This window comes from Taurulus bubalis, assembly GCF_910589615.1.
Source record: "Taurulus bubalis genome assembly, chromosome: 7".
In the NCBI taxonomy this organism is placed as follows: Eukaryota; Metazoa; Chordata; class Actinopteri; order Perciformes; family Cottidae; genus Taurulus; species Taurulus bubalis.
The window spans coordinates 13,772,413-13,788,711 of record NC_136595.1 but is presented as its reverse complement, the minus strand read 5'-3'; the positions used below and the strand labels follow the sequence as shown (position 1 = coordinate 13,788,711).

Here is a 16,299-nt window from a genome sequence, read left to right as displayed (position 1 = left end):
AAACAGCATACAAAGTAAAAATATTTAAAAGGAGCTCCACCTTTACCAGCTGCAACATTTAAGTGATGAATACATCAAGCATCAATGACAATAATTCAATAATGTGATGTAAATTATTCAAAAATGGGCCATTCTGCATCATGAGTACTTCTTTTTTAGGTATTTCAAGTACATTTTGCTTACTTATCTGGGAAAGTAAATATTTGACCTCTAAAAGAGGCCATGAGTAATTTCCATACTTTAAGTACATTTTGTTGATAATACTTCTGTACTTTTTACTGAAGTACAATTCTGAATGCAGGACTTTTACTTGTAATGGACCATTATTATTATTTGGGTCAGAACACTTTTTACATGAATGGATATTTTTCATGTACAAGATTGCTGCACATTATTTGCATAATCCAAACCATTATGAACAATAACTGCTTTTAGACTGGCACAATAAGGTTGTTCTCATTCATGACTGTTGACGCAACCATGCAGTCAAGCCCATTCAAAACAAAGTCTCATTCATCACAGTACAGTCTGGCCTGTTTCTTACATAACCAATCATTAACCCAAATCAGGTCTAGAAAGGCCGCACTTCCCGTCTTCATGACAATAACTGGGACATTGGGCAGATTGCGTAAAGCTTATACCATTAAACTGTAGGATTATTTCCTCACTACAAATGGGTTTTGGTGTCTGACGCCACCCAGTGGACAGTTTAACATTTAGTCTTTTAAACATGTGCTGCCACCAGAGTTTTGGCATGTGAGGTTTGAGTCTCGTGTGACCTTCAGCTGCCGAGCGTATCTGCAACAAACACCCGCAGGTTTGACATCTGAGAACCTTCCTGGTGGCCAGAGGCCCAACGTGTGCAATGACATGGACTTAATCATGTCTGAGTCACCAGCAGGCCATTACTCTAATCTTAGTTCATTTATAAATGTGTAGAAACTTTATATAGCTGGTGCCAAGCCCCACATTTATTTAAATGTATGAAATGTTCTCCAAAATATAGAAAATACTCCCAGAAGCAGAAAAACATATATTGTTCTCATTGTAACATTTGAACATAATACTTTATCTGCCTGATAAAAATGAAAGGAACACGATTCAGAGTTAATTTAAATACTGATTGCCAAATTCAATTTATAACAGAGTAGAGGATCATTTGGAAATAACAACATAGTGATTTTATAGATGGACAATAAGGAAAAAATCATACTAATTTCAGATAATTTTAGACAGACAAGAAAGACAAAAGCATCCTGGAATGATTGAGATTCAAATAAAATAGAAAAACATTAACACAAACACATACCTCTTAATACTGTGATAACATGTTTGAAAACTTTTCTTAAAATGAACAGAATGCCTCACCTGACAAGGTCAAAACCTACAGTATGTGGCTAAAATAGATTACAGTACTTAAATATAAAAATAGACTCTTTTTTGAATTTGTTTGTTCTCTTAGTTCTGCAGTCTTCTAGATGGACGGAGGTGTTCGTCTGGCGTGTGTCAAGCGGCCAGTTGGGCTCCCTCAGTGACACATCCGAGAGGTCATCTCTTTCTGCAGACACAACGAGCACAGAACAATGAGTTAGACCAGGAAATACTCCTCAAACTATCAACACACTTCAGGTTGCAGTGAGCAGGTTAATTGAGTTTTTATTAGGTAATTTCAAGTTTATGTAAGCTTATTGTAAAATAACAATTTCAGGAGATCCTGAAAACAATTATGTCGTTTAAATTGGGAAACTTTGGTAGTAAACAAACATAAATGTATCTTTGTATAAAATTATATAACATTTGCAACAAACTGCCTCCAGTCTTGTCCGTTCCACAAAAGTGAGGTTGCAAGCTTTTTAAAGTCCCACAGAACTCTGTGTTTATTTTGATAAGATGACAGTCTTGAAATGATTGCGAGAGGAAATGATCTCATATTGTTAATCCCCACAACTGTACCTTTTATTAACAATCATTGAATGTAGAACACAGCGTTACCCACTACTTTACGATTTACTGTCTACCTAAGCTTAGACTGGCTCACCGGATGTAGAATGTAAGCATAAGCCTGCCATCATCGGCCACGACTTTCATGCTGCATTTGAACCCCCTTCCGCGGTCTATTGAGCAAGGGTAGCGGCGCTTCATCCTAAGCTTAGCGCCACCCAAGAGCAGCGTAATGGGTTTAAAGAAATACAAACAGGGTGCTTTACCCTTCCCCAATAACAGAAGGATCATGTGTGGAGTGATACCTTGCTTTAGTGCTGAGGAGATAGGTCTGGCTATGTGAGGCTAATACTAGCATATCAGGAATATATCAGTACACATATGAAGACGTCGATGAGTCATTTTGAAACAGTGTCTCAATGACATTGTTTGTCTACCAGAGGATACTGACGAGTGTATGTATCAACGGCTAAATGTACCGCTAAGTACTTATCAAAAGGTTTTATGTTGCATGTTAAAAAATATATATAATTAAAAACGGTTCAGTTGAGATTTTTAAAACATTCAAATATTAATATTTCCATTAAAAAAATTCTTCAGAAAAATAGATTAATCCCTTTTCATTCTTTTTTAGAAAACCTCAACTCTGGTTTAATTAGTTTTTCAAATTCCATTTTTTCAAAACATAAACATTTTTGAAAACATGATCAATTATTTTGTTGTTGCATTGAGCGCTATGTGAGATCCCACCCCCTCTTTTAACTCACCAGAGGCTCCAGCTCCTTGTGGTCCGTGAGGTTGAACTCAGTGACAAAGTAATAGAAATGCTTGTAGCAAGTATTGACATGAGCCTCGGCCCCCATCTGGCTCACACGGTCAAAATGGTGGATGTAGACGTGGACAAACACCCGGAACAGACGAGACAAAATCTTCTTAGCCACCTGCATGAAGGTCTTAGGGAAGGGAGTACCTGCGAGTCAAACAGATGGAGACGGGAGTACGCCACGGTCAATCCGGGATGACCTTATGCTAATTGCTTCACAGACAGGAACACATTTGAAATAATTATATATTTCATGCAATAGTTACAGAATTTTTCGCCTGAGATTAACTTTTCAAAGTGTTTCTTTGTCCTCTGAAGTCGCGTGGGTCAGGTGGGTACCAGCATGCTAAGAGGACCCTGCCAGTATGAATGGAAAACCAACACAACTTGGTCTGGGGGATAAGCCTCTGCTATCACCAAGTGATTAATTAAGTATGTCGTTTTGCTTTGACTAATTCAATAATATTTCAAGAATCTGTTCCGAAGACACATGTGTCAGAGGTCGTTTCTATTCATAGCCTCCTGTCCATTGTGTGACCCATTTTTAAATCCATTACTTGGATATTTCTGTAGTTATTCAGAGCTACAGACTGAGATAATAAGACACAGAGAATGCCACAGCATCAGAAGATAAACTGGTAGTGTTTGTAATGTGCAACAATGTCTGTAATCTAATGAATGTGGCCTCGCAGGTTAAATCTGAAAACATTTTTGGTTACCACAAAACTCTGTCTTCAGATTTTAAATGCCTTCACTATGCAGAATTTGATCTGTATCTCATTTTCCTTTGTATTAATTACACGTTAATCATTTAAGTGGCTTTTGTTTTGGGGCTTTTGTGTGACTGACATGATTAGTCCATTGAAAGAAAGATTAATAATGTAGGTAATGATTTAAAAGTAAAAATACTAAATATTTGCACGTTATAGGTTCCTAACTTCATTGGCTTGTGACCCTTTAAAAATAACCAATTTATGTTGCATATATCTGATTAGTTGTGACCTATTCAACCAAAGACAGATATTTCCCTGTGTACTACTAGAATTATTTTCCAAAATCTAAATAATTCGGTATTTTGCATGACAAAACGCAAACATTAGAAGGAAATCTAAAACATAAGCATAACTGTGAGGCATAAATACATTCTTTTCCGTTTTCCTCTTGTTAATCACCTTGTTAAACACCGCTGGGGTTTGACTGTTGTTAATCAGCAACATTGTGTTGCATGTAATTATGTATGAACTGTGCTATATAAATAAAATTGACGAGACATTGAGATTTTGTGATTTGTGATGGATTGGACGGATTATATAGTGACATTTTATGGAGACGATAATTAACTGAAATAGCTTAATTAACAATGAAGGCGATGGCTGGTCACTGCCGTATTTGTGATGTTTGTGTGGACATTATAAATGGGCGGTGGGTTGAGTTGCACACAAGCCGAGTTCACTACCTGATTGGAACCAACCTCCTTTACAGGAGGATGTATTAGAAGTTGACCACTAAAATACAGTTTCTCTCCTTTAGAAGACCCACAAAACCAAAAGGCTTGTGAAATAATTCTAGATCTACGCATGGGGAGTTAAAGAACCAAAGCCTTCTTAACGAACCACCTGAAGCTAATCTCAACACTTACCTACGTTGGTGGGGAAGATGTTCTCATTGTTGATTTGTACCTCAATCCAATCCATGAGCAGGCTCATGTATTTGGGGGCTGACAGTGCCGTCGGCCTCTTGTACTTGTGCTCATCCTGCCAGCGGTATTCGTACTTGGGCCCACCGGACATGACGGGGCAGGTTTGATCGGTGCAGGAGTCGCTGACGGTGCCGTAGATGAGGTTGATGCGGTTGAAGAAGTCAACGACGTGGACGGCCACCCAGTCATTGAGGTCTTCGCCATGCGGCAGCTGTACAGCCTGCTTCAGGTCCAGCCCTGCATTCAGAGACGCCTGTGCCTTCTTGTGGAGGTCGAAGCGCTGGGTCCCAGGCTCAAACTTGCGCTTGGGCCGGAATGTCCTGTCTTTGTTGAAGACTTGTTTCAGAGCCATGGACATGGTTGCATGTGGTGGCGCCGGGCAATTTGTTTGAATTTGTTTAGAAGCAGTCAAAAGGTTGTGTAAACAACCAGTGAAGAAATTGTGTTATGGACACTCTTTTGGTCTTTGTTTTCGACTTAGTCTGCGATTCTGCATATGGTTAAAGAAGGGGAGGGGGAGAAAAAAAAGGACAGTGGATGATTAATAAATGTTAATTTAAGTATAAACGTTCTGTCACGCCTGATTTTAGGGTAACACTTATTATTTACGTTTTACAACACATTGCAATCTATGGCTGCAATGGACAACAATTTTCTAGGGAGGCACCCATTCAACTTTTTCAGTACTTACGCCGATACAATAGATGGGTTTTGGCTTTTGGGTATCGGCATACACCGACTACTGAACGGTTACAATAATAAGCTGTGTGCCTCACTATATGGAAGTGACTGTGATCATTCTTTTATGTGTAAAGCAACATCAGGCCTGACTTAAACATTGCTTTCCTGACTCTATAAAACAAAATGTAACAAATGAATACATCAATATTGTTATCTACTATCAAAATATTAGATGGTGCTCAGCAACTTGGTAAAAATAAATCTTCAAAATTAATAAGAATTACAATTCAAGTGTAACCTTTTTAATGCAGCAACAAATTGGTTCAAACTTAAACAGGAATCTAAATTCCTGTATATAATTTATGTATATAACTAAAATAGTTCCCAGCTATATAACAATCTTATTAAACATGTAATACAGCAGAGCTGGCTGGGAAATTACACAACAATAGCATCTGTGTCCTAGTTCTTTCAATGTCATGGGCCTCACATTGCTTGTAGAGATGTGGCAGCAGGAATATAAAGCCCTCACCTACCTCCTGTGGACAATATAAACCATAATAATGTTGAAGAGGTGGCATAAAAGATCGGGGTCATGTCAAGATGAAGCCACACATGTCTAGTACAAGGACCTACATAAACGTGAAAGCTCATGATTATCACTAAATGCAGGACATTTTAATGTACCACTACATGGTGAGAAAAGGCCAAATTGACGAATGGCAACTTGAATTCACGTTTGGTTGAGCATCCCCGGGTGGAGAACAAGTCTCAACAGTGACAGCAGCCTGCATCACCGATGAAACATCGCCTCAAAGTCAACGTGAGTCATTTCCTATTTCAGCGACTAATTCCGTCGTGGAAACCAAGAATCTGCGGAATGACAATAAAACCAAGTCAACCGCGTGTCGCCGATACAACGGGGCATTAATGCTTTGGTTTGTACCTTTATCCAAATATCGGCGCTCTTATCGCCGTAATATTGCGGACTTTATATCGTTTTTAGCACACTTTAAGGGACGACGTAAAAAGCCAAAGGATTAAAACAGCAGGGCACATGACGACTGCACGAAGTTTATTTGTGACGTGACTAGCTAGCCCTGTGTCGGACTTGTTGCTTTGTGAGAAAAAAGCCAACAAACACAGGAGCAAACCCACATTATTTACACGTAATTCACACCGCATCTTTAATAGGAACCGTGTAAAAACATTGGTTATCTCAGACGGACGATGAAATCGCACCGTTGAAAGCCACTTTCACGAACTTACTTGTTCCGCCTTCCTGTTCCGTCAGTTTCTTTCGATCTTGTGCTTCTATCGAAAAGTATCTGATTTCCAAACAATAGCTTTACGTCAACAACGTACATAGACTACATTATGGATACGTGGAGCGATACATGTTGTATAATTACTGTTAATTTAATAAACATGTCACTTTCATAAAGAAACTATCGTCTGACTCCTCCCTACCAAACGAAAAGTACACCAGTGTCGAGTTAGAGTCTTTTGTGTCCACTTCCGGTCAGACCCTTCAAAATAATGTACCCCTTTGACCAGTGTGATGTAATGCAACATTTATTTAGTGATAATTAGTAAGCACCAAACTGAAATAATATGACCAAGCACAATATATTTTCACTGCTTTTATTTCCCCAAAAGTATTTCACATTATATATCCATTGAATGAGATGAAAAGTTAGTTACTAAAATGTCAGTTTTTAAGTACTTTTAGGATACTTTCTAATTTTTCTCCACTACATTTCCGGGGAAAATATTCTATTCTCCGATGCTGTAATTATGAACTCCTACACAGATCAATATTTTACACAGTCAGAAAGTGCATAGAATAATGCATACATAAAAAATATTGATAAAACAACGAAACATAACACAATACTTTTGTGTCATTTGGAGTATTGCAGAATATCTTCTAGGTGCAATCTTTCAACTGATCTCAAAAGCTGGGAAATACCAATTAAACCTTTTTAACTACTGGATTTTTAATTAGTTTATTATTTAATTTTCTTAAATGTTCAGGATTTTCATTATGATTAACACAAACTGTATCTGTGTTTGTATTACTTAAGTACATGTCACTGGTCGTACTTGCTTACTTACTTCCACAATTATTGAATGCATGACTTTATCCTGTTATTAATTTGAGATCCAACTATGCTCATAAATATAACATGCAATTTGAAGGCCTGATGTTTTACTCTGTAAAAACCTTATGCCATTATTTTGACTAATCCATCAACTTCCGGGTTTTACGTGCCGTTTAGTTGTTGCCTGGCAGCTCAGTAGTACTTCCTCTGATACAGTATGTGACTGTAAGTTAATGGGAGTCTGACTTTTACTTAAAGAACGGTCAATATAAAACATTTCAATTATTTATTTCAATTATTAATTTATATTTATTGTTTTTCCCATATTATTTGGTTTTAGCTATTCATCTTGGGGCCTTTTGAATCGCGTGGGCCATCCCTCTGTAAATCCACAGTAAGAGTAATGATTATATAGTTCCATTAAATGGTTTGTTGTTTTTATTCCAAGGTGTCTAAATAAATATATATATATATAATGCATCTATTCCCTGATTATGAACTCAATTTATAACTTGTATGTTACATGTCAACTTTGCGTTGAAGTAAAAAAAAATCGTACCTTTGATCACTGACTTTACAAGGATTGTTGAAAGAATATTATTAAAGTGTACAGGTCTATTCGTTTATTTCTACTTATATTTGGTTTGGCATAAAAAATAAACTTGTACATGTACCACGTAATCCAATTATAGGGAGGTTGAGTCTTGACATTCAAACCATGACAGACAGACAGACACACACACAGATTGAGATCTTCCTTCCATGGCAGACACACTTAAATCCAATTCTCAAATGCACATTTATTGTCAGTGAGGCCTGTTTAGCTGTATGAGAACTGTAGTCAAAGCTTGTCAGTGTGTGCCGTTCATAAAAAGCTCTTTGTTTTGGTTGTTTAATGGCCAGTTGAAAGGATGCTTTGTGAAGCCCTGGGACAGAATGTGCTTTGTTTCTGTCTACTTGATAGGCTCGGCAGTGGCTGCAGCTCCCTCAGGCTTGGCCTTGTTCGATATGGAGTAATGGTAAGACCTCATGGACTCCTCAACCTTCTTGAAGTCAGGACGCTCCTCGTGTCTGGTGAGAGAGGAAGGACCGAAACCGTGGTTGGTAAGGTTATGACTAAAGAAAGGCAATCCTAAAAATTGGAAATCTCTCTGACATAATCTCAAATATAACACATTATATGGTGATTTGTCTTTCCGTATCTCTGAAAAGAATGTCCTCCAGACACAGTAGTCTGGCTTTAGATCTGGTACAACAGCTGCTGCAAATACTGATGTGGATGACACTGTTAACTCGCTTGATAAGCTCTGCCCCAGGCCTTCTTATACTGTTGATCATAACATTTTGGTTAAATAAACATCTTACCATCCATGGTTCAAATCATATCTCTCTGGTAGATTTCAGACTGTTTTCAAATCAACACCCCCGGCAGATAAAGGAATCCCATAAGAATCAATATTATCCCACCCTGCTATTCACTCTAAATATAAATCATATTTATTTTTCCAGCTGTTTATGACATGGTCATTCTTATGCTGACGATAACATCTTGTATACCATCAGCTCTTCTGCCAATCTTCTCCAGATTACAGTCTGCTTTTAACAACCTCCACACCTCTTTTATTAATCGTAAAAAGAATAATGTATGCATTTCACAAGAGAACATTTCTTTAATGGTCTGAGCCTTACCCTTAATGCAAATATGTTCAATACAATACAGCATTGTAAGTATTTAGATGTTTGTCGATAGCAGATGGTCTTACTGAACTCCCTTAAACACCTCACTCAAAAACAAAAAAAATAAAATTGGATTATCATACCTGTTTTCTCATTTATAGTGCCATATTATTTAACTTGCTGAGATATTTCACTTCTTTGGTGCAACATCCTCAGATAACCATGACACCAGGTCACAAAATAAATCAGTAAAATTTCCTGAAGTTATAGACATGCATTCCTCTGAGGGACTTTAAAGTTCTACTGTGTAAAATATGTAATCATACCTGTGACTGTTTTAAGTGCATGTGTGATGACTGCTTTGTGTGACTGAATTCTGTTGTTGGATGTTATATTTATGTAATTTGTTCTCAGGTCTGTCTTTTAAAAAGGATATAGATCAGAGTCGGATAATCAGTTTCTTACTTGTATGTCCAGCATTCTTTCATCACTGTAAATATTCGCTCTGGACATGCTGGTGGACACTCCATGCGGTTCCCACTGTCAATGAAGCGCATCACCTCTGGTCCTTTCATTTTCTAGACAAACAAAATTGGGACACAAAAAGAGCTGTAATTCAAGCTAATATGTCCAACTGAGAGATGATTTTGCTGGTTATCTGCAGAAACACTTGGTACCTTGTAAGGTTTCCCTCCGTAGGTAAAGGCCTCCCACATGGTGACACCATAACTCCACACGTCACTTTTACTGGAGAATTTGTGGAAATTTATACATTCTGGTGCGTACCACTTCAGAGGCCATTTACCTGCAGTACGAGCCTGTACAACACAACATATGACAAAAAGCAACATGTCAGCCCACTTCAGTATTGATTATTAGAGCCAACATACTGTATTTACAGAGGGAAGGGCCGTGGGGTGTTGTAAGGATGGGAAAAGGATGCTGCCATATTTGTTCATTTCCATCTTCTTTATGCAACTCTTGAGGTGAGTTTACCTTAGCTCCATTTGTATTACATATAACATTTTAAAATCTATCAAAACAGAAGAAATAAGAAATAATAATAATATTGTAATGACTATATATAAGCTAATTTTACATTTGAAAAAAATGCCAAATAGCATACCAAATTTGATGTACAACAATGAACAAGTGCAATATTTATCTGTAAATCCACGCTGCAAAAGCGCCTAAAACTCCCTTTCTTTTTTGGATTGGAAACAGGCCAATATTATTTCACTTAATACTGATCTGAACTGTTCATTAATATATGTCACAAGTTTATATTGGGTGTAGGGGGACATTGGGGGGATTTGCAAAGCGAATATTTCTCAAACAATGAGAGTCTTTTCGAATGATACAATATGCTCAGTTGTATATTATTTCCTTGGCGTCTGGAATTCCTGGGACTTCTGAATCCTACATTCCCTCAAGATGTAGATCAATAAACCAGTAACAAGGAAATAAATTGAGTGTTTACTTTAGTTTGCACAGAGCCGGTAATATCTTTGGGTTTGTATGTGAGCAGCTGGAGTTCAGTAATTCCCAGAAAAGCAATTCATTTCAGATATGCTTTACATGTTTGCGTTAGCTGCAACGCTGATACCCCCCCCCCCCTCCCGCCTCCTTTCATGGTTGTGTCACGTTGTCTTGCAGTGCAAGACCTTGAAGAAAATCTGGTGTACATACCTTGTAATAGTTGTCATCTGCTCCGAGGGCCTTGGAGAGCCCAAAGTCACTGATTTTGGCAAACTGTTGCTTGACCAGCAGGACATTACGAGCTGCTAAGTCTCTGTGCACAAAGTTCTTCTCCTCCAGATACTTCATTCCCATCGACACCTGGTGCATCAGGCCGACAATGTTCTCCACAGTTACAGTATCCCTACGGGGTCAAAACTCTGATCAGAACTCAGACCACGATGAAGGACATGTTCTCTTTTCCTTTTAGAAATGCTATTGTTGCTTATTGAAATCAAGTGTCTGATGATAGATAGTGTTGTATGTCTTCGGTTCACGACCTTGGGGTTGACTTTTAGATAAATCTGAGGAGTCACAAAATTATTGAAGACATACGAAAAAAGAATTCGAACACAAAAATATTTTCATCTGAAAAACATGTTTCATTTTGTCTTTTGAAATACTGGATACCATCAACACATACAACGTCCACAAATTCGTCAAATGAAAACTATGTCAGAAGGAAGAAAACACTCTTTGAACTTTTCATGAAAAGAAGAAATATATTTTGATCTGAAAAACATGTTTAACACACTTAATACAAACACTTAACTTTAACTTTAACTCAAACGCACACGTCACTTTAACATACACTTACATTAATGTTATCTGTTGTCTGAGCACTTTATCCTTATCTTATTTAGACTTTTTGCACTGTTGCTGTCGTTGATTGTTGTTTGTCTTGTCTAATGTCTAATGTCTAATGTATGCACCTTCCGCCTAACTAAATTCCTCGTCTGTGCAAACATTCCTGGCAATAAACGGTTTCTGATTCTGATTCTGTTTCATTTTGTCTTGTGAAATACTGGATACCATCAACACATAAAACGTCCAAAATCCTTCAGATGAAAACTATCTCAGAAGGAATAACACACTCTTTGATCACTTCATAAGTAATGTCCAGAAGGGTGTCTCATGTAGACACGGACACATTTAAAGGGGTCACATGCAAGAAAAAAAAGATCATCTAAATATGCAGATGCTTGCAATATTTATGACAAGTCACATCAAACTATACATAAATAAGAGGAAAAGACCCAAACTAAAATCATTTCTAAAAACATATCAGTCACTTATGCCAATTTGACTTTGTTAGATTTTACAATCTCCCTCAGTTTGCGATCTTGTTTTGACTTTGGGGCTATATAAACAAAAGTGACTTGAATTACAGTATATATAGGCACTTTCCTTACATACTGTAACAGAACCAAAAAAGTGTATAAATAATGACTAGGCAGTAACTCACTTATTGGAGGAGAGGAACTTGTTGAGCGGTCCGGCGGAGGCCATCTCCATGACCAGCATCAGATTCTCTCCATTGCACAGACCCAGCATGCGGACGATGAAGGGGTTGCTCAGCTGGTGCATAATCTCTGCCTCCCTCATCATCTCCTCCTTCACCAGCTTCTCGTTGTCATTCTTCAGGACTTTGATGGCCACATCAATCTGGCCCCTGAAAGAAAAAAAAGAAAAAAACATTTTGGATGAACCATCTGGAGGCCACTGGTGTCTTTAGTAAAATGTCTATATAGGTTATGTTTCATAATGTTTCAGTCCTCACGACTCAGTCTTGAGGACTCCTTTCTTGACGCAGCCAAAGTTCCCAGAGCCGAGCTCCACTTCATCGATCAGCAGCTGACTCCTCTGGATATTAAACCTCCTCACTTCATTCGGGTTGTGGTACGGGTTGAATCCATTGCAGTCCATCGGCAGAACCTCACGCTCTGCAGGCACATTGGTGACTGGCTTTGCAACAGCTGGCAAGTAGTGCAAACCAAATAAATACAAATGTTGACAGGTTTGCATGTGCTATACATGCTATTAAACAGCCGGTAGCATGTTCAGCATGGTCTCAGTAGGCAGTAGGATTTGTCTTCAATTATTTAATTGATTTTATTTCGTTTTTTGGAAACACTGCTCTCAAAAGCTTGTGTGTGAGTTTGGAAAGGCTTCTGCAGTAACTAAAATGATTACAGGCAGTGGTGTAAAGTACTTCCATTTTATGTTACTGAATACTTTTTTTAATAATATGAATCTGGCACACAGTATACAAAATACGGTGCATTGTTATGAATTAGCTAACAATATATAAAGTACTTTAAATCAGCTTCACCACCAGCCACAACATTAAAATGCTGCTCATACATTCAAGCTTTATAATCATTTTGTACTCTTATACTATACTATAATTTACTTTTTACAGTTGAGTATGATTTTTCTACTTGTCATTAAGTATTATTAAAACTGTTGTATTACTACTTTTAGTAAAGTGAAAGATCTGAATATTTTTAGCTGCAAGTACATATAATAGAGAAGCTATGTGCGGGATGAGCTGGTTGTACTTCAGGTGTCTGACCTTGAGGTGGCGGTGTGTATCCATTTGTCCGCCTCTAAAACAGAAATGTTCAAAATATTCTCAGAGAAAGAAAAACACGTTGATTTAAACAAAGCAGGATGTTGTCAGTACTCACTGTTCCAGGAAGGCTGGGTGTCTCTGAAAGATTAGAAGATTAGACTTTTAGAAACTATTCCAGTCATAGGTGTAATGATCAACTATGTTGAATGTTACAAATAACCCACAAACATGAACAAGAAACTCAGTGAGTTTTGCAGCAAGTACATAATGTTGATATGCCGGAGAAAAATAAATAAGAGGTTGAGTACTTCCAGCAGCTTTTCCATTAATGCACGCCTCTCCGAGAATAGTCACCAGGCCATCAGCTTTCATCTTCAGGTACTCAACCAGCTAGAGAGATTGAGATAAAATCACATTTTAGGAAAAATAAAAAGGCAATCCTTCAGCTTCAACATAATCGCTAGATAACGCAAGAAGAGAAGGGCCGACCTGCCAGACTGTGTCAAACTTTGTTCCCTCTGGCATAGAGTATTTCCCTGATTTGTCTTGGAGGATCTGGTAATGGTACACTGTTTTCCCGTACACCATGGAGAGAGCAAAACTACCCGACTCCTGTCTGTCTCTCACTCTGAGAAACAAAAAAACAGTGTTGCTTAAAAACCTTGACCTTCGGGTAACAGAGAAAAAGACGAGCAATACAAAAACACCACCTTACAGAACTTACAGAAACTTGCCGTCCGGTTGCACTCCAGAGTAAAGCCGCCTTTCACCTTCCTGCCGGGTGACTTTATCGTGATACCAGGGCATCTTCTCATGGGCTGTGGTGGCGATCAGTTTCTCCAGCTGAGGAGCTTGACTGATGATGGCCTGCTCCATGGCTTCTCCCTAAGCAGAAGAAAGAGCCAAAGAAACAGACAAATTCACAAATTTAGACCCCAATATGTACAAATCCATTCAGCAAAGTTTGCCTATGAACGCCTGATATCCTGCGGAGATATATTTTACTATTAAAGAGGTGCACATTACATTTTGCATATAAAATGTACTAAAGCAAAATGTACTTAAAGTAAGTATGCATATGATACATTATTACTAGAGATTATTACATAATTAGTACTGATGCATTGATGCATAAAGAGCATTTTACAAGGGAGGAGAGGCACCATTGCAGTCTACATAAAAGTGACATAAATTCAATACCACAGTTTCTTTTCCGCGTCTCCAGCTGTGCAATATGCTGATAAAAAGAGCATGTTACTGTTGTAACTGGTAGACTAGTAACTAGCTTTTACTAACTTATATGCGGTTTGATAGTTTAGTCCTTACCTTACCTCGTGTTCAACCATCCTCCAGTGGGTCACAAAATTAATCTAATGGGTCATTAGATCATAAACAAAGTAGAATCTCCTAAACAATTGTACTTTTCTTGAATCTTAGCTGAAATAAAGTACCTGAGTAAATATACTTTACTTTCCACCACTGCTAAGAGCTCCTACTACAGAGATGACTATGGTTTTTCTGGCTCCCCTTGATCACTGCTGGAAGTCCAGATACATCTGGAGCCGGTTTGGCTGGTTAGCAGAAGCCCACCAGTGATAAAAAAGTTAAAAAGCTACTGGTCTCAGTGTGTGGCTCTCCGAAAGCAGGAGACAAATCATAAAACTACAGGATTTTGGATTGAAGTTGAACTTCAGAGAGCCAGATCTCAAACTGAGTAAATAATAACACTAAACAAATGAAAAGGTGCAATTTCCGAAATCACCTGGAGATTCTTCTTATTTGTGTGTGTGTGTGCTTGTGTGTGTGTGTGTGTGTGTGTGTGTGTGTGTGTGTGTGTGTGTGTGTGTGTGTGTGTGTATTCTGTAATTTGGGTGAACTGGTTTACTCAGATGTTAAAATGTATGTAAAAAGTAAAAGTTATTATGCAGTAAAGTGTACCCTGTAAGCCATTTCATTTTATATGACTATCTTTGGAGCTAGTTTGAACTTTATTTACAGGACAGATAGTTTAGTACAGTGGTAACCCCAACGTCCTTCCAAATGGTAACCAGATTTATCTGAGGGGGTCATGAGTGGATTAATGGGAGAGGAAAGAAGAACCAGACGAAGGCTTTATTTCAGGTACGTGGGAGAGGGACGAGTAGATCAAAAGTAGCAAACAAACTCACGCACAATGTCTAACTTACATTTTGTCTGATGAAGCTCTAGCACTGAAACATCACAAATTAAAGTATTTTTGCAAGTTAGACAGTGTGCTACTCGAGGAAAGAAACCACTAAATTCTGCCACACATCTGTTTTCATTTCTTTTACTTATATCTCAATATTGGATATTCTGACATCTTTCAGCCTCACACATGTAAATAGTAACTTCGTGAGGCATTTAGAGGGGAAATGTGAATTTGGTGGAACATGTATAAAGAACATTAAATGGTAAGTGCAAGTAACTCAAACTTTTATATAACAATTGAGTGAATTCTAATTAGTTACATTAGACCACTAGAACCGACCCTTAATCCATGTCTTGCATTTATTGATTATGGTACTTATGTTAAGTGCTACCGTAATACTGCAAACTGTACAACAGTCCCCAGCAGCCTCAGCAGAGCCTCACCTCCAGGTTCCAGGTCTGCTTCACGTACTCCCTCAGCATGTTTTCTCTCAGGCTGTCGAACACGCCGGGACGTATCGCTGTATCCGGGGAGCGCAGACAGGGTTTCCTCAGGGTGCACACCAGCCCGTCAGGGTCTTTGCTGTAAAACTCACAGAGCTCTGCAGGCCCACAGTGAGGCTTCCCTCCTGAAAAGCAGTACGTCCCGTTGAGCTGCTTTTCCACGGGGTAGTGGTGAAACTCCAGGTTCCACACAACAGACAGGACGTAGCCTCTCAGACTGCGGAGACACTGTCGTAGCAAGAAGATCCCGTCGGCCATCCCGGCCAGCTTCAGGTGCTGCTCGGCCTCTGAGCGACTGATGCTGCCGTAGTAGAAAGGAAGGTCGGCCGCCGGGTCGATGGACATGCTGAAACCTGGGAGAGATGAGCTGGATGTAGAAGATGGAAATTAATTAGAGAGCTAGCAAAAGGCAAAGCATTTAAGCAACACCCCATTTAAAAAAAGAAGAAGCTTTTTTTAGTAGCATAATGTGTGCACAGTACAGTCACAGTGTGTGACCTCTGACCTTTCAGCCTTTTAGCCCCAACCTCCCCTAAACTGTTTGCTCAAGCAACCGCAATTTAAAATAAGATAACATAAGATAATCCTGTATTAGTCCCGCAGTGGG

The 16,299-nt window shown here is 38.5% G+C and overlaps 2 protein-coding genes across 2 annotated transcripts; both read right to left on the bottom strand.

Annotated features, from left to right (window-relative positions):
- Positions 1-953: 953 nt before the first annotated feature.
- mob3a (MOB kinase activator 3A) lies at positions 954-6,552 on the bottom strand. The gene is made up of 4 exons (XM_079221149.1): positions 6,414-6,552; positions 4,404-4,953; positions 2,709-2,911; positions 954-1,558 (listed from the first exon to the last, which is right to left on the bottom strand). The coding sequence occupies exons 2-4, from the start codon at positions 4,819-4,821 to the stop codon at positions 1,529-1,531; spliced, it is 651 nt and encodes a 216-aa protein (XP_079077275.1). The 5' UTR covers positions 4,822-4,953; positions 6,414-6,552; the 3' UTR covers positions 954-1,528.
- A 263-nt stretch (positions 6,553-6,815) lies between these two features.
- zap70 (zeta chain of T cell receptor associated protein kinase 70) lies at positions 6,816-16,037 on the bottom strand (the record flags this gene model as incomplete). The annotated part of the gene is made up of 12 exons (XM_079220724.1): positions 6,816-8,320; positions 9,392-9,504; positions 9,604-9,744; positions 10,616-10,808; positions 11,910-12,116; positions 12,225-12,420; positions 13,020-13,053; positions 13,135-13,157; positions 13,328-13,409; positions 13,509-13,647; positions 13,744-13,904; positions 15,633-16,037. 12 exons carry the CDS (start codon positions 16,035-16,037, stop codon positions 8,203-8,205), a joined length of 1,812 nt encoding a protein of 603 aa, XP_079076850.1. The 3' UTR covers positions 6,816-8,202.
- Between the last annotated feature and the right edge of the window lie 262 nt (positions 16,038-16,299).

Coding starts and splice junctions, on each gene's coding strand:
- mob3a (XM_079221149.1), bottom strand. CDS start 4,821: ATGTCCATGGCTCTGAAACAAGTCTTCAACAAAGACAGGACATTCCGG. Junction 2,912..4,403: donor CATCTTCCCCACCAACGTAG/GTAAGTGTTGAG, acceptor TTTGACTCGCAG/GTACTCCCTTCCCTAAGACC. Junction 1,559..2,708: donor ACAAGGAGCTGGAGCCTCTG/GTGAGTTAAAAG, acceptor TTGTGTCTGCAG/AAAGAGATGACCTCTCGGAT.